Genomic DNA, 21,865 nt, shown 5'->3' on the forward strand with positions numbered 1-21,865 from the left:
CCATTTTCTCTGTTCCCCTTTTTTGTTAAAGTAGTTGTAATTCAGTCATCAATTTTGTTTCATTTACATGTACGTCATTTATTTTCTATACAAAAAACGTACTTTTCAGGGTCCCACTTGTGAACATTCAGAATCAGATATAAGTGAAAACAGGGACTCAGACAAACAGACAATAGCGATTACGCAAAATCCAGGCAGTTCCTGCCCAGATGTTGCAAAACAGGCTGGAATGTCCCTGCAAGCTGCTATCAACAGTGGATATTATGATTCGCAGGAAAAACAGTTCATTGACCCTCTCACTAAAAACAAGTTCTCACTAGGAGCAGCAATTAGACATGGAGTTATTGTGCCATCTCTGACAGATGTTCATCTCTCAGACTGCGAGGTTATGAACTTAACAGAGGCTATTGATAAAGGCATTGTGGATACAAAGACATGTACCATTACATGTTCTGGAAGTATAGGCAATATATCTTTGGAGGAAGCTTTAGGAAAGAAACTCCTTTCTGGGTCAGTTGTTCCAAGGACTTTGGCTGATCTTGCTAAGAGTGGATGTATTTTATCAAAAGAGAATTTAATCATAAACCAGAAGACAGGTGCAAAGCTAAGTTTAGAGAAAGCGCTGAAAGCAAAAGTTTTAGACCCAAAGAGCTTAAAGATAACTGACTCTCTGGCTCGCAAGGTGGTAGGATTTTCAAATGCTGTGGTAGAAGGCATTGTAGATGTTTCTACTGGAGAAGTAAGGGATACAGCCAGTGGTGAAATGTATGGTTTAGCTGATGCTATGAAGAAAGGGCTTGTTGTCACCGTTCCAGTGCACAGCCAGATGTCGACTTTTATGGAAAAGTTGATAATTGGGTTTTGGGAACCCTCGTCAAGCACAATCAGCCATCCAAATTCCGGCCTCAGTTTAACCCTGGCACAGGCTGTGGATACAGGGCTGATATGTCCAGAGTTTCTGCTGTTCAAAACAGACAAAGGATATGAGTCGCTATATGAGGCATGTAAATCAAAACGAGTAAGCATGAAAACAGGCAACGTTGAGGATTTCGTAGGAAATAAGATCGTTTCTCTGAAGGAAGCAGTACTGACTGGATTAGTGAAAGTGGAATGCACTTGCAAAGAAAATGAAAAAGACTCAGGCTTGGTGAAAATTAACCAGCAGATTGGTGATGGGCTGACTAAACTGATAGCTCTTAAAGAAGTGACTTTGAACACCAGAATTTTAGATCGCAAGGCCAACAAACACTTTTCTGTGCAGGCATCTTTAAAACAAGGTATTTTTGATTGTAAGCAGGGGATTGTAAAGGACACTGTGTCAGGGAAATGGATCTCTTGGGTTGAAGCTAAGCAGTGTGGATTTGTCACAGAACTTTCAAGCACCACTGTGTCATTAAAGTTTGCTGTTGAGTCAGGAATGTTTGACCAGAAATGCAAAGCTTTCCAAGATACAGACACTGGTAAACTGTTGTCTCTTGAAGACATGGTGAATAAAGGTTACCTGAGTTTGCGGAATAGTGTTATCCTGGACACGAAAAAAAAGGAATACCTCTCTGTGAAAGAGGCTATTCAAAAAGGTGTGATTGATCCAAACACCTGTGAGGTGCTGAATACTAAGTCACTTCAAAAACTACCTTTGAATGAAGCTGTGAAGAAATCACTTATTCTTGACACAACCTCGAAAACATTGAGAAAGGTTAATGAGGACAAACTGAACAGTGTCAATGGAGATAAACCAGGCAGTTCTGAAGCAGAAACTCAAAATCCATTCCCCCTCTCCCTTTATCAAGCCGTTAATGAAGGATATGTTCAGTTGAGGACTGGACATATTATTCTGGATCGTGACAAGGAATTGACTTTACAGGCAGCACTTGATGAAGGCCTAATTACAGATAAAAGTAGTTTAATCAGGGATACAAAGACCGAAAATGTACATACTCTGCCAGATTCTATTGCACTTGGAATTTTGGATGCAGAAATGGGAACGGTTTTGGATACAGCATCCGGCACTGTTTTAACATTGAGTGGGGGTGTAAAGAAAGGCATTATTTTAAACCCGGCAAAACCAAAGCTATCAATTTTAGCCACACAAAATCTTAATTTGTTAACAGAAGACGGCAAGATGAAATTGCCTTTGTCGGGCAATGCTGTGTCCCTGTCAGATGCAGTTAAAGCTAACGTGCTGGATGAACAGTCAAAAATAATCAGTCCCAAAGATGGTCTTCCTATTTCTCTTTTGGCTGCATTTCAGCAGAAATTATTAGATCCAGTTACAGGTGCGCTACATACATCTGATGACAGAGGCCTTAACATTCAAAATTGTAGTGTTCCATCAGGTGATGCAATTTCCCTGAAAGAGGCAGTAAGTAAGAACCTTTTAAATCCAGTTACGGGGAAATTTTTTGATGATCTATCAAAGAAAGAGCTTAATCTCCAGCAAGCACTCACACGTGGCTTAATTGACCCTGAATCTCTGGTACTTAACCCAGCAACTGGGGACAAGGTCACCATTTCAAAGGCTTTATCATGGGGTATGGTCAACCCTGAATCTGGAGACGTCATTAATGTGTGGCGCTCCAAGAAAATAAGAAACCTGCGTGATATTATACCAGACATCGACATTCCCGTCCCTGTACCTTTGGATGAGGCATTAACTAAAGGGTTGTATAACCCTGTGAAAAATGTTGCCATTCATCCACAAACAGGAGAGGAAATTTCACTGGACAAAGCAGTAGAGAAAGGAATCATTGAATCGGCTTCACTGGTAAAGGACCCATTATCTGGTGAGCTTATGACCTTAAAAGAAGCTTCAGGCTCAGGTGTTTTAAACCTTAAACAGGGGAAAATGAAAGATATGTCTGGTAATCAATTGTCTCTCAGTTTTGCATTACAAAAAGGGCTAATTGTGAAGACAAAAGCCCCTTTAAAACTCTCTCTGGCAGAGATTATGGATGAAGGACTTTATGACGAGAATTCTAGCTTGTTCATAGACCCAGAATCCAAGAAGGAATTATGTTTGGGTGAAGCCATCAAAACAGGACTGTTGGATGTAGGAGCTATCAAAGTCAGAGATGCGGAAACAAAATCTGTATTTGACTTTGAAAGTGCTGTTGACCATGGGTTGATCAGTTCCCAAGATGGTTCATGCCTTTTGTCTCCTGAAAAATCTATAAGTTTCATGGATGCTCTGGACACGGGCATTGTGATTGACACCAAATCTCAGCCTGGCTTAAGTCTGCATGAAGCCATTGAAGAGGGGCTGTTTGATAGAGAAACTTGCCAAATCAGGGACCCATCATTTGACATCACAATGTCTTTACAGTGTGCCATAGATTCTGGTTTCATTGACAGGGACACTGTTCATGTTCGTGACCCTTTAAGCTGTACGACAATGACAGTGGATGGAGCTGTCCAGTTGGGCATTGTTGATAACATTAAAGGAACGTACAAAAACCCTAAGACAGGTCAAGTATTGACTGTCGCTGAGGCTGTTGAAAAAGGTCTTATTATTTCACAACACAGTGGCACACTTTATGATCTTGTTGAGTGTATACAACAGGGTATTGTACACCCAAAGACAGGCAATTTTGTTAATCCCAAAACAGGAGCCTCTGTCTCTTTAGGCCAGGCTATACAGGACAAACTGGTCAATGCTGATAGTGCCAAAATCCTGGACACTGCTTCAGGTGAACTCATGACACTACACAAGGCCCTTGAACATGATCTGGTATACCCAGAGACTGGGTTGGTAATGGATTCAGAGCATGAAGAACTGTTGCCTCTGCAAAAGGCTTTAGACTGTGGTATTTTGAGGCAGTGTACAACATGCCCTGCTATGACATTACCAATGGCAGCTTCAGAAGGTTTGCTTGATTCAGAAACTGGACTTATGTTTGATCAAGTGTCGAAAAGAAATCTGTTCCTACAAGAAGCTTTGGATGCAGGAGCTATTGACACTGAACATACCCTTGTCAAAGATCCTCTTTCAGGGTCAATTTACACTCTGGAAACAGCTATAGAATGTGGTATATATAATGTGCAGGAAAATACATTGAAACTTTCGGGTGACTCCACTTTGACCTTGAAGGAGGCACTGGATAAGGATGTACTGATTCATTTCCCAGAAAAGGGTTTTACTCTTGCCAATGCTATCAGACTTGGGGTTGTAAACACTAAGCTTGCTACTGTCAAAGATCCTTACAGCGGTAGACCTCTAAGCATCACCGAAGCAACAGCTGTGGGTGTCATCGACCCAGATCGGTCCAAAATCATAGATCCAGACACTAAAACACCAATTTCTCTGAAAGAAGCTATAGCTCATGGATTGTTCGAAGACAGTGACAATGAACAAGATAGTTCGACTGGCTCACGTCGAAAATCTTTTGGTGAATCAGATAGTTCACAGTTTGAAAACATTCTTGTTAAAGACCCTTATTCTGATAACTTCATCAGTCTGGGAAATGCTGTTCAAACAGGTAAATTTGACATGAAATCAGAATGTGTAGTAGACCCTGCTACCAAAAACCTGGTAACATTTAAAGAAGCTGTGCAAAAGGGACTGATAATTGATGCACAATGCCCAGATTTAGGATTGAAAGCTTCTGTGGAACATGGTCTTTATGATGTTTCAAAACGAAGATTTGTCCACCCAAAGTCTGGACAGAGACTCACTCTACAGGAGTCAGTAGACTCAGGACTTGTGGACTCTGCTAAAACAAGAGTCAAACACTTCAGAGATGGCAGGTTCATTTCTCTAGACAAAGGTATGGAAGATGGTATAGTCAGCATTGGGACTGGATCATTGAAAACACAGGATCTGATATCAAGCATTCCTCTTGTAAAGGCTGTAAGAGAGGGTTTTGTTATAGATGTAGAACATTCCAAGTTATCCATTCCAGAAGCTTTCTCGTACGGATTAATAGACATGGAGGGACCAAGGATAGAGGATCCTTTTATGGGTGAAAAAGTTAATTTGAAGAAGGCCATTGATGGAGGACTTCTCATGTCAAGTTTAACTTTAGTGAAGGACCCAAGCAAAATGACCATTCAGTCTTTGTTTCGTGCAGTTGAAAGTGGCTTGTTAGATATAACCAATGGAACAGTGTTCAGCAGTTCAGACAATATGAAGATTGGATTCTTGGAAGCAATTGAAAGTGGTCTGTTTGTGGATTCTCGAGACCTTCGTTTAAGTCTTCAAGAAACTGTACAGCTTGGGTTGTTTGACAGAAGCAGAGGCACGTTCCACGATCCCAGAGACGATTCTGAGTTATTGTTACCAGAGGCCATTGAAAAGAAATTGGTGGAAAGTAACCAGACACTGATAAGAAATCCTGTTAGTGGAAGTCTTATTCCCTTGGATGAGGCCTTAGAGATTGGTGTTCTTGACCCAGCAACCTGCTCGCTGAAAAATCCAAAGACCAACAAAGTCATTCCTTTAAAACAAGCCCTGGACAAGGGTTTTGTGGTTGATGGACGTTCACCTCACTTAAGTTTGAAAGATGTCCAGGAGCAAGGCTTAATGGATGAGGCTTCAGGAATGATAATTGATCCAAAGACCGGGTCCAAGCTGACCATCAAGGAAGCAATTAACATAGGTCTTGTTAATCCTAACCTGTCCTGCCTTCAAATTCCAGGACGCAGGCACAAAATTCCTCTTGATAAAGCTATTAAAGAAGGGATTGTGGATGGATCATCAGGCAAAGTCCAGGATCAGAATGGAAAAACCCTCTCTCTCTGGGATGCTGTTGTCAGTGATTTGGTGTTCAATCCTAATGTCTCTGACTATAACCAAAATGAACCAACAGACAAGTCTCTTGGGCATGGTCACACATTCAACCAGCGGATCAAACGGCAGAGAGCAATAGATTCAGAATATTCCAGCAGTTGTCTTTCATTAAGCAGTTCAAACATATCCAGTGATTACACTTTACCAGATGTGTTTACATCAAGTGACGGTGATTCAGACTCAACTATTCCAGCTTTCGAATTCCCCTACAAATCCAAACATGGCCTTAGTCTAACACATTCGGTTGTCGGTGGTCTTTGTGATGTGGATAAAGGGACAATGATTGATCCTAAATCAGGCAAGTCCATGACAATTGCTGAGGCTCTCAAAAGCGGCATAATCAAGAAAGATTCAGTCTGCTTCAGACCCAGACCAGAGGACTCATTGTGCTTCTATGATGAAGCCTTTGCATCTGGAATGATAGATGAGGAGAGTGGCAGAATGGTGGACATAGCCAATGGGAAGCTTATGTCTTGGAGAGAAGCCATGGACTCAGGTTTTATAGCTATCCCAGCCAACTACAAAATATCCTTAGATGCTTTGAAGCAAATCGTACAAGACAGTTATATGCAGTCCGATTCTAATCCAGATTCTACAAAGGATCAACAGCAAGGTGGAGAAATTCAATTCAGAAAGCCTGAATTTTGTTTACAATCAAAAAGTTTTAAGGATGCACTTATAAACTACTTTGACCCACACAATGGGCAGTTGCGACAAAGGGATTTGTTCTGCAGTATACGGAAAGCAGTTGAAGTTGGACATATCATAGCTGATGATGTCATTGTGTTTGACCCGGCCTCTAAAGTATACTTGTCTTGGAAACAAGCCTTGAAGCAAAACATCATCAATGCTGATACAGGCGTCATGCTTAACAAGCTAACTGGGAAAGTGTGGACATTGGCTGAAGCCCTGGAGAGTAATCTGATCATAGATCTGGCGACGGAAGGCATAAATCCAGCTGACCTCATTATACGGAATGCTCTGAGTGATGATATGCGCTTCACAGATCCAAGATCTGGCCAGACACTTACTCTGACAGAGGCCCTGGAAAAAGGAATATGTGATGGTAACAAGTGTGATATATACATCCCAGAACTAGATACAATTCTGCCAATGAAGGATGCAATAGACAAGGGCTATATAGATGGTGTTCACGGTTTTGTCACATTAAGGGATCTTCGACTTCCTCTGAGAGAAGCTTTGTGTGATGGAGTTTTGTGTCAGACTGATGTGGAACTGAGTAAAATTGGAAAACCTTTGACATTTTGTTGCTCAGTGGACTTGGGATATTATGACAGTGAATCAATTGCGATGGTGGATCCGGGATCGGGGAAAAAGACACCACTGTCTGCAGCTTGGAGGCAAAACACTGTGGATACCTCACATACTTACATCAAGGACTTTAACTCCAACAAATTTGTTCCCTTTGGTCAAGCTGTGAAGTCTGGAATCCTAAATGTTGAGTTAGGTTGCGTGTCCCAGTCGCAGCAAAATAAGATTTCTCTGGGTTCGGCACTAAAGGAAGGCCTCATTGTATCTCTCACATTTCCCATGCCACTATTTGAGGCTGTTGTTACAGGGATCTATCAGGAAGATGTCAACAGTTTTAGTGACCCACGATCACGGGAGAATCAGACTCTTGGAGAGGCAATGGACAAGCGTCTGTTAGATGGGGATGCTGTTTGTTTGAGAAGTCCAACCGGAAGGTCAAGCCCTAGGCTCTCAAGGAGATTAACCCTAAGGGAGGCTGTGGATAGCGGACTCGTGGATCCCGACAACAACACTGTCAAACATCCATCAAAGGACAAAAATGTTGGTTTGGCTGAGGCCGTGAGCTCAGGAATTGTTATGAATTGGGCGTGTAGAGCTGTTAGTAAACCCACAGACAACTTTAGCTGTATTCTTCAACCCTTGCTTAGTGTTGACATGCAACCAGCAGCTTCTCTGGGTGACAAGATGACATCTAGAAGTGCCGAGTGCCTGGCTGTGCCACAGCAGTCTTCCTGGGAAACCAAAAGACACAGTTTACTGGACGTTTCAGACTCACAGGTTATTGATCCAGACACCTGTACACCAATCACGTTGAAGAGAGCAGCCAGTCTTGGGATGATCGATATTAAGGCTGGAGAGTTTAAGCATCCACAGTCAGATGTAGTCATGGCTTTGGATGAAGCAATAAAACAAGGTTTTGTTATCTGTCCAACGGGTTCGTCCTTGTACACAGCCCTTAACCATGGCCTCTATGATGAAAGATCAGCTACATTCTGGGATCCTTCACTGAACAAGTATGTATCTTTGGATGAAGCCATTGCAAGTAACTTCATCAATCCCAAGTTCAATGAAATCCGCGACTTGACCAATGACACCATCATAACACTACAGGAAGCTCTAAAGAAAGGTGTCATCAACCCAGGAACTGGAACATATAATGACATGTTGAAAGGGAAATGTATGCCATTCCGTGTGGCGTTGGCAGGAGGACTGATCATAGGCACAGGGTCAAAAGAAAGCTTGAGAGATAGGAGCTCCAGTCTGCCAAGAGGATTTGGATCTGGCGAGGAACTGTCAAGGACATCAAGCGCTGAGAGTCTGAATACATACCGAGAACAGTGGAAGAAACAAGGATGGAGCAGTGACCAAGGATCACAGAATAGTGCTGAAGGTCAAAATGGCACTGTTTTCAGCCAGAATATCATGAAACAGCAACCGTTTCCAAAAGTGCAGATAACAATTACAGATGATGAGACATCTGAATCCATCAGCGATATGGACTCATCCAGCTCAACATTAGGAGCAGAATCTGATTCTTCCCGGGAAGGAATTGTCATGAAGGACCTAAGCCGACTTGGTAAAACAGATTCGAGAAAGAGTGACAGTTTACCAAAGAAAGTAGCATTTAAGGAGGACGTTGAAAGTGTTTGCAGTGAAACTAATATTGTTGATAGTGTCAGGAATGGAACTACACGGACAAATGGAAAGGGTGGAGAGAACAGGTTTAGTGAGAGGGTCAGAAGTGGAACACCTGAAGGACTGACAAGTTGTTTGAAATCAAAAGGGTCTGGATCGCCAGACAAATCCTCGGGTGAATCTCCAGTGATTGACGAGGAGGCAGGTGACCATTTCCGGGAGGTGATCTCAGTGAAGAGAGGACCGTTAACAGTGATCGAGGACCAGAAAACAGAGGTTCCTGGTGATATACCATGGAAGGTAGGGCTGTCGGCATGTTGCTGCCTGCTGCCCCGTAAAACTTCCATTCTGCATGTCCGAGATCTCAATTTGAGAAGGATGCAGAAGTTGGCTGCCGTTGTTGTGTGTGTTCATCAGTTTATGACAAAATTACTGTGGATTTTCTGTGACTAACAAGGGATAGCTTGTGTAGTAGAAGAGTGGATGATTCTGGATTAACAAACATTTTCCAGATGCATGAACTTCAGATGCAAAGTTACAAAGTTTCCAGGAGACCGTTGGATGTCGTTTCACCAGATACTTCATGAACCTAACAAAGTGTGTGTGCAACTGTTTATCCTTAGCTTGGAAAAGTACGATCAATGTCAGCTATTTTATTTTCTTAACACTGCTTGCATTGTAGTCATTCTGTCAGCAAAAACTTTTGGAAGTTTTAAATTGATGGGAACGTGTTTTCGATTTTGATGAAAGTTTTTGTTGACAGAAAATATCACGTTGAAAATGAGAAAGGAATTTGAGAACCAAATTTAAAACAAAGGTATAATTTTTAGAAGCCAGGAACCAGACTAAATTGTACATTATGTTTGTTGCTGAACTGAAAGTATATGGCATATGCAAACCTTAAAATTTAAAATTCAGTAAACAAAATATGAACTCTAGTTCCCTTCTCATAATTAATAATAGGTTGTAGAACATTTAATTCTTTGTATTTTTATTTCAGATCATAATGATTCGATTTTTGTTTTTTGTTATTGTAGGATTTGGTTTTATTTGTTTTTTTTTAATAAGTTTTGTGAATGACTGATTTTGTACTTTTAACAGCATCAGTGTGAGTATGATGGGTTGACCGTGGTGGTGACAGAAGCCATGGTGTATTCCTCTGACCATACCTGCCATTATGCATGTCATTATTACCAACACTGGGGATATTGTGCTTTCCCTTTCATAGTGATATTAGAACTGTCCCTTTTTCTTTTCTTTTTTTTTCTTTTTTCTGAATATATATTTATATGCACTAATCATTTTAATGTTTTCTCTCTTTCTATCCAGCTTGTATAGATGTTTTGCCATTTTTTAAAAATATATTGCATTAACATCTGGTAGTGGTAAATAGTATATCTGACCATAATCAGTCTGTCAATAGCTCTTTCCAGCACCATTCTATTATGTATAAAGTACATGCGGATAGATTAAAACTTCCACCATGCCAGCTTCAGATATATTAAATGTCATTCTGAAATTGTTATATATGTATTGCTTTTGTGTTTAATCTCAGCCACTATATATAGATATGTGCGTGTCCATGTATGTTTCTTTGTGTACCTTAGACCAACTTTGTTGGCCTGCTGGAAGCTTCAATCTACATGGAACTGAACAGAGATTTGGTAATATAATGTTCATGAAGATATTATGTGGGACTTGGTTGGTGAAGGGTACAATCTCAAAGTCTGTACAGTGCATCACATGGGTTATGGTAGGGATTTAATGCAGTTCTCAACTTGACTTTGCACCACTTTCTCAACCATTAATCCAGGCCCAGATGCATTAATTTGGTGCCAGTCGGTCCTGGGTTGAGAAAATAATTTGATGTATTTAGCTGATGCTAACATTGTATGTATTTATCTGCTATAAAAAAAAAAAAGTTATTCAGAGCAAAAGCTATAGCATGCCACCAACTGATGATAGCTTAGCCCCGTGGGTCAAGGTTTGGGTGAAGAGTAGAGCATATGTAGTCTTAGTCCTTCTGGGCTGGATTTGTTAACAGTGAGGTGAGACACTCCACTGTATCTGTGCCACCGTCAAGGTTGACTGGAGGCAACATACTTACTTACCGGTTGACCATTTTAGGTTTTGACTGGGGAACAGTATGACCAACTTAATAAGGACCTGCTCGATCAGCTGGACTGGGTCAAGGGCGTGTCCACGCGTCTGCGCAACGCAGAAGGGCTGAGTGATGAGCCTGACATGTTACGTGAACAAGTGAAAGACATTGAGGTGAGTTTGACCCCTGGGTTATGCAGCTATAGAATTATATTTGGGGAAGGTATTTTTTATTTGTTTATTTTATAGGCGTTTGAGTTTATACCATATTCAAGATTATTTCACTTAGATGTCCAGCATTACAGTGGGAGAGGTGGAGGTTTGTTCAAAAGTTACGGTCGTTGGAAGATGGGCGGCAAAAAAAAAAAAAAATGGAAAACAAGAAAATTAATAAAAAGTGGACAACGATAACGGTTAGCAATAGTTCGTATGTTCATAAGATACCATAGTGGCAAAACAGCATTGATGCTGATGCAGTCATTGTTCACAGTGTGATCTCGTGTAACGTTTACTTTGCAGGGCCTTTGCTCCGAGATAAAGGACCATCAGAAACCTATAGCCTCATTAACCTATCAGGTAGAACAACTGTTAGAACATCAGACAGAGGAGCTGACACCTGAACAGGTGTTAGAACTACAGGACCTGGTCATGGATATTCAGTCACACTATGACAAGGTGAACTGTTCTCTACCGTACATCCAAAATTCAGTCCTGAAACATTTTCTTCACCAGATTGCAGTCTTTTCTTTTTTTATTGTTATCACTTTTTGTAAATCACATCACAGCCTTTCTGAAGACATTTATGAGAACTGGAGTTGGACAGTTTTAACTAGTACTTGAAATGCCTAACAATGCTCTGGAAAGATTCTCATTATTTAGTATGATAGACTAGAGATATTTAGCTTTGTGTGCTTTTTAGTAAAATCTAGTTTATTTTTTAGTTCTATTTCATATGATTCAGCTTGACTGGAAACAATGCAAAAACATACTTTTAAAGATGTTTTGATATCCATTCTATACTTTCATTTTTGATGGCATGCTGAACTTACGTGAAAAAGCTGTATATCATGTATTGTTGTTGTTTGTAGGCTCTGAAGGCATCGGATGTGAGGAGGAAGCACACAGCTACAGCAGCCGAGGAACTGAAAAAGTTTGGAGAAGAAGCCGAGAAGTTTGAGGCTTGGCTGAAATCGGCTGAATCAGAGCTGAAAAAACAAGCTCGCAAGAGCCAAGACCTAGATAATATCAAAGCTGACTCTCAGAAACACAAAGTGAGTGATTGACACTGAATTCTGCTCTCTCAATACTTATACTTGATAGACGTAGCTATTTTTGCACCTGGATGGTTTTTGTGAGCATTCCACTGATGTTTGTCCGCGTAAGCCTTTCATTTAACCATGTATAATTGTTGTGCATTTCTGAACATACTATTAATCCATCTAATTAGCCTGTAATTTCTTAGTTGCGTTGTATTCTGTGAAGAGGAGGTATAGAAAAGTCCAACTCACACATCAGGTTAAAAAAAAATAATCTCTTAAATTATAGTAAAATTACAGAAAAAAATTATTGTCCAGTCCTCAGCACAAGTTGAACTTGTTTCAGATGAATTTTTATAATTCCTGCATGTGCAATCACCACTTGGGTCCAAGACGGATTAACAGTTATTTTCTTGTAATGTAGCAGGACTGCATTACCAACTTGAGCCTAATGACCGTGACACCAATGAACAGTAGATTTCAGCTTGTGCTCAGGTGGCTTTAGGGGAGACAGCTTTACCGTTGTAATGCATTAAAGTGTAGAAAAGTTGGAATTTTGTTTATTATAATATCTTGTATTACCATATGGTTTTATTTCACTTTTTTTCTTTAATCAGGAGTTCACTCAGGATGTGATAGCTCATCAAGCTGATGTTCGTTTCCTTAACCTTACTGTACAGAAGTTCACAGACAGTGTCAGGGTAAGCCTCAGGACAGGGACATTAATGAAGAAATGTTAGAATGTATACTGTGTACCTGGAATGCCCAATAAGTACAACAAGCTCAGGGAATAGCTGTTGATAGTAACTCAAAAAGAACTTTATTATGAGAGCAAAATATTTGTTGTTTTTTTTAAGAATATATATTCTTAGATATACAGCTGAATTGATTAAAGTGCATGAGAGTATTCTTCTGTTTGGAGAAACTCCTCTGCTTTTGTCAAAAGTATTTTAGGCTAAAGATTGAAGAAGTGACACAATGATGGGAGGTTAAGGGGGTTTCCCAACCATCTGTTGAGGTTATGTGTTAGAACTATTTTTGTGTGTGCGTGTAGTTAAATAGAAGTCTTTCAATTTAATTGACCTTGATGTTATCAGTGTCTTCATGGATGTTGCTTTATTTTTTAGCTCCACAAGTTTGAAATGGAAGCCTTCCGTATTGGTCGCGACAAGGCTAAAAGAGCAAGCCGTCTGACGTTAGACGGGACAGAGGGTGAACACATCAAAGCACACATGAAAGGCCTTGTTAACAGGTTTGAGCACCTGAAGTCCAGGTGTACAGAACACAGTGACAAGCTGTTTGACATGGCCGCCCGGCAGAAAGAGTTCACAGAGGGCACAACCAAGTTGCTATCATGGTTGAGCAGTGCCGAGGAGCAGCTAGGGGAGGCAACCACAGAACCGAGTACGTCTGACACCATGGTCCTGAACCAGCAGCTGGATAGGATGAAGAGCCTTGGCATGGAGGCCATTGCTCATTCCAGTCACATCGAAGAGCTTCAGAGGAAGGCCAAGGGAATACGTGAGGCTCTGCAGGAGATAGGGGCGGAGCCAGCCCAGTTAGAGGAGATTGATAGCATCATCGAGGACATCTCCAAGCGTTATGAGACGATCAATGAGAGCAGCAGTAACAAGGCTCATGCCTTGCAAGTGGCGCTGGTGAAGACCCAGGATGTGAATGCTGCAATGGACGACCTTGCCACTTGGCTCAAGGACACGGACATCACTCTGAATAACGCCCGGCCAATCAGCTTGCAGAGGGAGTATCTGCTGGAGCAAGTGCACGAAGCGCGCATTCTGGAGGCGGACGTGGAAGGTCACAAGCCTGGCATTGATTCCATCAAGCACAAGGCCATCGAGCTGATGCAGACTTGCGAACTCGAAATGGCCAAGTCGGTGGAGTCTCGGTTGAACGAGCTGGACACCACATTCCAGGCAGTGGAAGGCAAGTGTAAAGACAGGGCGGCCGATGTGGATGATGTGTTTGAGAAGCTGTCCAGCTTCCAGGAAGATCTTAGGGACTGTAATGAGTGGTTGGTGTCCCATATCGAGACGCTGGAGTCGCAGGATCTGACTCGGATGGACAACGACAACTTCCAGCAGAGAGTTACCCAGATTCAACAGGATAAGGAAGTCCACATGGGCGAACTGGAAGAGTTGAAACAGCTCGGATCCCAGCTCATACAGGATAGCCGAACAGCCGATGTATCTGCAGTCAAGGAGAGCCTGTCAGATCTGGAGAGGAAGTGGGCCGAGTTTGAGTCCCGGCTTGGTGACCGTGAAAAAGAGGCTTCGCAGCGAGAACGACAAGGCACCGACTTTGAGGCTGCAAGGGCAGAGGTGCTTGAGTGGTTAACCAGCAAAGAGGGTCAGATGGACAACCTGGAGCCCGTGGCTGTGGAGGTGGAAATCATTGGACAGCAGATTGAGGAATTACAGGTATGGTTCTCTTACAATGAGAAGAATGTTACAGTAAAGACACAGTGTATCTTGTTTAATTAATATGTTTGTCTTAAAATTTCCCTGAAAACAGAATTTAGAAGCAGATCAGGTTATGGTTCTCTCATAGTAAGATGACTGAATTAAAGCGCATTTTAGAGGCAAAGGAAGGCCATTAAATAATCCCTGTATATTCAGTGTTGAAACGCATGTTCTACCAGAGAGATATCATCCTGTCTCATAAACAAACCAGAAAACACATCATTGTCTGTAAGAATCAGTCAAAATGAGTAAATTAGTTGAATTAGAAATTTTACATCAAATACAGTAAGCCTCATTCCTCAGAGTTCATGGTAAAAAGATATATGATGGTGTTTTTAAGTTGTCAAGAGTGATGCTGGTGTAACATACAAAAGTATATGTCTATAGGTTTAAGTATGCCAACATTTTCATGTAATTTGCCAGTTGATAATAATTCTGCATGTTTAACAGAAGTATTAAACCACACTTACCTTGGATAATCAGCTTAAAAGAATTTTGGTACTAAGAATTCCCATTTGAACAGGTCCCTGCCTATGCTTATGTTTCTTTTCTTTTTTTTTTTTTTTTTGTTCATCAGCCTTTACTGAAAGAGTATGAAGACTACGGCATGAGGATAGATGAAGTGAATGACCTGGGGAACACTTATGATGCTCTCGTTCACGCTGACTTACCTCACAGCCCTATCAGGAGAATGGGATCAAGTATGATCATGTTGTGTTTGCTCATGAACTCACACTCACGCGGATGCACACTACTACTTATGTGATCCAGAGAAGGTCTTCCAGCAACCTACGGATGGTCGTGGGTTTCCCCAGGGCTCTCCCCAATTTCCTCCCACCATAATTCTGGCTGGTGTCATATGAGTGAAATTTTCTTGAGTATGGCACAAAACAGCCAGCAAATAAATAAATAAATATAAAATATTACTTAGGTCCCTACAATTTCATTTTACTCATATTCAGAGATACAAGAATAAAAGTATACTTCATGTTTGAAGGCGAAACATAAGAAAAGTTTCTCCTATTTACTTCTGTGGATCGATTAATTGTTTCTGTTAAATTCTTTTCCTTTGCCATAAAAGGAAGTATTTTTTTTTCTTAAATATTTGAAGTGTATAGTTGCTTCTGAGTGCATTAACTGTGTATAAGTCCCACATAAATGATAAGTAAGTGTTAAAAGCAACATTCTACATGATGTTACTTTCCAAACAGCGTGAAAAACATTGATAGTGATATGGAACATTTCAGTCTCATAAGTGTGCACGTTATTAACTGTGTGTGTGTGCACTTTGAGCTCAGGTTTGTTTCATCATGTGTGATCTAACCATTGTGTGTTGTTAACCCCACCTTCAGGGACTCGTCGATGGTCGGGTGCAGCGTCCCCACGGTACAGAACCCCCTCCCCGACTCCCTTCCCGGCTTTTACGGTAGGGTCAGCGGTCAGCCCAATGTCCAGCGAATCCAGCGGAGTGTCCAGTAGGAAGAGCTCTGCTGACAACTTACTTCTGGATGGTACGACCTCAGACAGTCCATTCATATATTATGGGTCAAATACCTGTGTTAATTGAGTGGACTGAGGCTGGATTCAGATATTGCTGATTTGGGTAGCAGCCCTTTAAATAACCATCATTCTTTCATTGAGATGGAAGAAACTTTTTTTCTTATAGCAAGGACTGTACATTTATGGTTGATAATGGAACATTTCAAAGGATTAAGTGGCTAGAGCAGTTGAGATATGTATTCTATTTTAACTGGGATACAATGTACTTCAGCATTAATGTTTAATATACTGTTATGGATAAAACTGGTCAGTTCATTGAACTAGTCTTGTGTTAGGTCCCTTCATTGTGCTTTGTTAATTGATGCAAATATATTGACGTTCACATAGTACATGGGCACACACAGCACCATAGTCTTAACATTATCAGTGTGAGAATATTGTGTGTTAAAGTAAAGAATTTGTTGAGTCACAAAGGTTTGTTGATGACTACACGTGGACAGTGTATTTTAAAGGCATTGTATGCTACATTCATTTGTATGAAGTTGATTTTATCGGAAATTTGGTTCCCAAAATAAACAAATATGTGAGTTTTTAAGGTTTGTTGAAGTTCCATAAACCAAACAAAAGATGATGGAAAATAATCCTAAAATGATACACAAATACCTTGTACAACATTTTTATTTGTCTTACATATGTTTTTTGAAAACACCCTACATTACGCTGATGTGATGCACTGAAGAATGATTTTTCCTCATATGACCTTGAATGACCTTGGTTGTCTATATCTTTTAGATATGACCGAGATCCAGCAGGAGCTTATGGATATCAATCAGCGCTACGACATCCTGGGTGACCGTCTGTTGGAGCGTAAACTGGAGCTACAGTCTAACTTGGACAGCGTCAAGTCCTACCTGCAGGACGTACAGGACATATTGGCATGGCTGGACATGAAGGAGCAAGGCAGCGACCTCACTGGGCCAGTGCCAACCAATGAGAAAGAGGCTTGCAAAAAGCTGAAGTCACATGAGGTGAGACAGCCTATAGTGAACGAGACTTTTGAGACATACATTAATACACACATGATGGTGTTAATCATGCTACTAAAACAATTTCAGTCCTATTTTAGATAGGTGATAATAGAAGGATCAAACTTCTTTATGTGAGCTACATTGTACATGTCATTATTAAAGGGCAAACAGAAAGCAGGGACACAAGGGCCTCTTTTGCTGGTTGATCTGAATTTGAGGGCAGTGGTGTTAGTATTATAACAAAAATGAAGACAATGGTAATACTTCCGACTAACATTGGAAATAGTATACTGCGCAAGCTTTCACTGGTAGTGTATATCAGCTTTGTCAGTGTAGTGTCGAGGTATGTAGCTATTTTTTTTTCTCAGGGTTATGGTGGCAGGAAGTGGTCCCTAGTGTTGGCTTGTGTAATCTTACATGAAGTTCGAAGAAGGCCATTTGCCTACCACCCACATAATATACATCATGTAGAGAAGTTTGCCAGGACAACTTGCCTAAGGTTGACTGAATAATGACTCTACAGTTTTATTCACCCATAATAACTGGCTGCCATCGTTATAAATGAAAAATTCTTGAGGGTGGCATTGATTAAATAACAATCGATGAAAAAAAAAAAAAAACAGTAGCCCTGTAGGTTCAGTATCTCAAAATGAAGCTGTCACATTCTGGGTGTAAACACTCACTTTCATCAGTCCAGTTTCTCTCACCTGACCAATTGTTTCTTTGTCATTAGTATATAAGCTGTAATTTGTCAGCTTAGGCAGGTCGTAGTATTTTTCACCTATCAGCTGAGCAGTGCTCATGGGAGTTCATGCCTAAGCTTGTCTCAAACTACCAGGCCTTGTGTGGTCATCAGTGACCAGTCAGACTAAGGGCAGTGTATGTAGCCAGTCAGATCTATGTTTACAAACTGGCAATCATGGAGGGCTATTCGGGTACACTGGAGGCCAAGGCTGAGTCGTCTCATAGGCAGCATTTACAGGCCTCCTCATCCCCACTTTGTCCAGAAAGTAGGATCTTCTGTAGATTTGGTGGTAAGCTAGCTCACCTGTTGTTTACAAATGAGTTCTGTATGGCGTAAAACACCATCAAATATATGCAAATGAGTTCCACCTTGGCCTAGTTCATTACTTACGTCAGGGGATATACTTACAGAGATATTCAGGATAGATGTAGATATACGTGGTACATTATTTGTAATTAGTATTAATTTACATACTTTGAATGTGACCAACCCTTGCTAACAGAATTAATTTGATGTGACCAACCTTTGCTAACAGAATTAATTTGACATGTTGTAAATGCGAGTTAAAAAAAAGAATGCTGTGGAATTTTACTGCAAGAATTGCAAAAATATTGGTTGGAAAATTGATCCATTTTTGGAAGGAGATTTCCTGATATCAAAACTAGTTGATATTTCACCACAGCTAGTTATACGTAACCATTGAGGTCCTGTTATGTAATGGAACAGCTTTACCTGTATTAATAAGCTCTTACCTGTAAGTCAAGAAATACCTGTTGACACATTAATTAGGGGTCCAAGAATAGTGGTATAAATGGGCATGCCTCAGTGACCAGGGAACAATACAGGTTCTGCTGTCGGGTCATTTAATGACCCCATTGTATAGAGGGGAGGGGGAATGGGGGCAGGGGGGATTGATTATTCTGTTTAGTTTGTCACACCTTTTTTCTGCACCCTGCCCCAGATAACTAAAAATAATAGTGTGTTGTTTCTCAGTGTTCATATTTTCTATCTGTACTGTAGCAAGTTGAATGTTGCAATTAATACACAATACAATATAGTTTCAAATTCACCTTCTTTTCTGTTTTAATTAAAATGTTTAATTGGTTGACATTGTCTTACAGAAATTCCACAAAGAACTAGTGAGCAAGGAAGGTGTTGTGGAAGACATCAAGAAAAAGGCAAATGAGCTCATCAAGAGGAGGGACAGCGTCCCGGGAAAACAGGGGCTACAACAACAACTCTCTGACCTCAGTACGTAGCTGTAACAATTCAAGCCTAGATCCATTTTCAGTAACTGTTAGTTCGTGGGTCATGGGTTCAGATATTTATTGTTCAGAATATTCAGATCATTATAGGAGGAGACAACAAAAAAAATAGAGAAAAGAGAGAAGTTGTCATAGGATAACTGAGACCATTCCTGTGAAACAAAGAATTTATGTCTATGCTTATATAGATAAAACAAATTAGTTCAAATGTAGAAATGTCTTGGTTTTCTTCTTGTACAGATGAGAAATGGACAGGACTGCGAGAGGCCTCGGAGCAGAGACGAAAGTCTCTGGGTGACATGGTCAGCGATCTGCAGGACTTCCATGACAGTCAGCAACAACTGACCACCTGGCTGGCCCAGAAAGACAAGATGTTGACAGTGCTAGGACCACTGGCCACAGACAAGGCTATGATCAATAACCAGCAGGAACAAGTCAAGGTTAGCTAAAGGCTTTAATTGTCAGGTTTCAAAATGCTGGGGTGGAGAGGAATTGTGTAGACTCTGGGATCGCATATCGAGACAAAAAATCCCTCTGAATTTGAAAGGATTTGTGTCTCAAACACGTGGCTATTAAATATCACACATAGGGGTGTTCAGATGTCACCTTCGACATAGCCTTCGAAAACGCTTGCTTGAACAACTTTTGATTTAAGTGGTGAGTAAAGATTGACAACAATAGCAGAAAACATAAAGAACTTTATTTATTAGGGGTGCATACAAAATTATATTATTACTTCGTACAATTATTTATCAGCCAAATTTTAAATATTGATATGGAAATGCTTTTAAAGTAGAAATGACTTGCAAAAATATATTGGTAAATGTATAAGGTCTCTAATTTCATCATTCACCCTGCAGGTCCTGCAAGAGGAATTGAATAGCCTTGAACCACTTTACGAACAGTTCTTACAGGCTGGTCACTCTATACTGGATAAGTGTGACAGCCACAGTAAGGATGGGGTGACGGTCAATGATCAGATGGAGGTGGTCAGCAGGAACTGGGAGAAGCTGCAGACTAAACTTCAGGAAAGGCAGGACGGGCTGTCCGTCCTGGAGGGACTCAGTGATCAGTATAACTCCACCCTCCAGGAGTTTGGCGATTGGCTGTCGGACTTCACTGACAGGCTGGACAACCAATCACCACCCAGCTCAAACCCGGAAGTCTTGGCAGACCAAGTAGACAACATTGCAGTGAGTAGCATTTGATGTAGAAGACATACGTTTATAATCTTAACTATGGTTAACGACTAAAATTTCGCCTGTGAGTAAGTTGCACATTTTACCTGATTCTTATAATTCTATTGATCTTAGGAAGTTGTTTGAGGTTTTGGATGATGTACTACTGGAAAAACTTCAGCATCAAAGTAACAGTTTAGTAAATTTATTTGCCTCTAAAATGCAATTGCTTGTGGGAAATAGCAGCAAAAAAAAAAATGTTGAAGCCTCATAAAATAAATATTATGCTTGTTAAGTGATTTTCCTAACTATTTACAAGATTTTCCATTATGAATAGCAAAACCAGCATAAAATAAGGCCAGAAGAGTCATCCATAATATGGGTAGAAATGGAAGGAAATCTGCTTTCTTGAACTCTCCCTATCTTTTATGACAAGCAGCTGTGTAAGTTGTTTTTTAACGGTAAAAATTATGCACAGCTGTCATTTGTCATGACTGTATTTCCTCACACTGTGTTTTGTGCAAGCAGAAGATGAAGAAAGAAGCACATAGCAATGAACATCAGCTGAGACGAGCCAAAGACCTTTGCAAACACCTGTGTGATAATACCAAAGATGCCTCCACCAAGTTTGAACTGAAGAATAAACTGACCAATCTGGAGAAGCCTTACCTGGACACCCTGAAGAAAATAGGTGAGGAGGATTATGCTAAGTATTTATGTATTTTCACATTTGATTGGAGTTTTGCTGCGTAGTCTCGAATATGTCACTCTCAATATGTGACGACGGCCAACATTATGGTTGTATGAAACGGGAAAGAATGATTATAGATTATACAGCAGATGGGGTTATAGTACCTATCAGACTCAAACATCTACAAATAGAAGCAAATTTGGTAACAACAGCTCCTCCATCATTGACAAGATTTGCTTCCCTTTGTCAAGGATTGGTGAATGCCCATTTATATGACCGAACGATGGGTTAGGAAGCTGTTGTTGTAAGAGGAACAGAGGGTTCAATTTCAGAAGTGGCTTCCTTCCCATTCTCAGACTGGAAATATTTGCTATGACCCCCTGCTTCTGCTCTCATGGTTCTCAAAGACCCAAGAGCCCCCCACCAATTCGGTCGCTATGAGTTCAAGCTGAGCTCGTGAAAGCTTCCTCTCCGGCCCTACATGGGAAGGCCTTTGAGCAACTGATGGCCTTGGATTTCCTCTAACTGGTTTCCTCCCACCATAATGCTGGCTGTTGTTGTATAAATGAAATATTCTTGAGTCTGGTGTAAAACACCAATCAGATAAATAAATCTTGGCTTCTAATATGGTGTATGTCACATGTGAAAATGTTTGCCAATAACTCCAGCACTCTGTTTTCATCCACTCAAAATAGGGCGACATTTTAAAAGTGAAAAATTCTTGAGTGTGGCCTTAAATAATGAGTGACGTTCCGATGTACGATTTTGCTACAGGCCTGCTACATGCACGCCATAACAAATCTTATGTCATGAATGTTTCCAACAAAACGCAGAACATGGCTTCAGTGCTTCTATGTCACAAGAATATTGACAAGTCGATATGCCTGAGATGTGCCTTTATATCCATATGCAAGTCACTTTGATCTTATT

At 40.7% G+C, this 21,865-nt stretch overlaps 1 protein-coding gene across 13 annotated transcripts in view; it reads left to right on the top strand.

Moving 5' to 3' along the window:
• Positions 1-21,865, top strand: part of LOC135471433 (microtubule-actin cross-linking factor 1, isoforms 1/2/3/4/5-like) — a 164,846-nt gene that overhangs the window by 108,433 nt on the left and 34,548 nt on the right. For 11 of the 13 annotated variants that reach the window (XR_010444439.1, XM_064750671.1, XM_064750672.1 and 8 more), the window contains 13 exons: positions 110-8,992; positions 10,820-10,966; positions 11,312-11,467; positions 11,881-12,063; positions 12,666-12,749; positions 13,176-14,486; positions 15,106-15,229; positions 15,881-16,039; positions 16,821-17,056; positions 18,923-19,052; positions 19,307-19,506; positions 19,927-20,259; positions 20,773-20,935. Coding sequence is in view for 12 of the 13 variants with exons in the window: in XM_064750671.1 (XP_064606741.1) it covers positions 110-8,992; positions 10,820-10,966; positions 11,312-11,467; positions 11,881-12,063; positions 12,666-12,749; positions 13,176-14,486; positions 15,106-15,229; positions 15,881-16,039; positions 16,821-17,056; positions 18,923-19,052; positions 19,307-19,506; positions 19,927-20,259; positions 20,773-20,935 (12,109 nt within the window). In the remaining variant the exon portion in view is untranslated. The remainder of the gene's footprint in view (positions 1-109; positions 8,993-10,819; positions 10,967-11,311; positions 11,468-11,880; positions 12,064-12,665; positions 12,750-13,175; positions 14,487-15,105; positions 15,230-15,880; positions 16,040-16,820; positions 17,057-18,922; positions 19,053-19,306; positions 19,507-19,926; positions 20,260-20,772; positions 20,936-21,865) is intronic. The other 2 variants (XM_064750676.1, XM_064750678.1) reach the window with 1 other exon arrangement.

Source organism: Liolophura sinensis, chromosome 7 (genome assembly GCF_032854445.1).
Source record: "Liolophura sinensis isolate JHLJ2023 chromosome 7, CUHK_Ljap_v2, whole genome shotgun sequence".
Taxonomy (NCBI): Eukaryota; Metazoa; Mollusca; class Polyplacophora; order Chitonida; family Chitonidae; genus Liolophura; species Liolophura sinensis.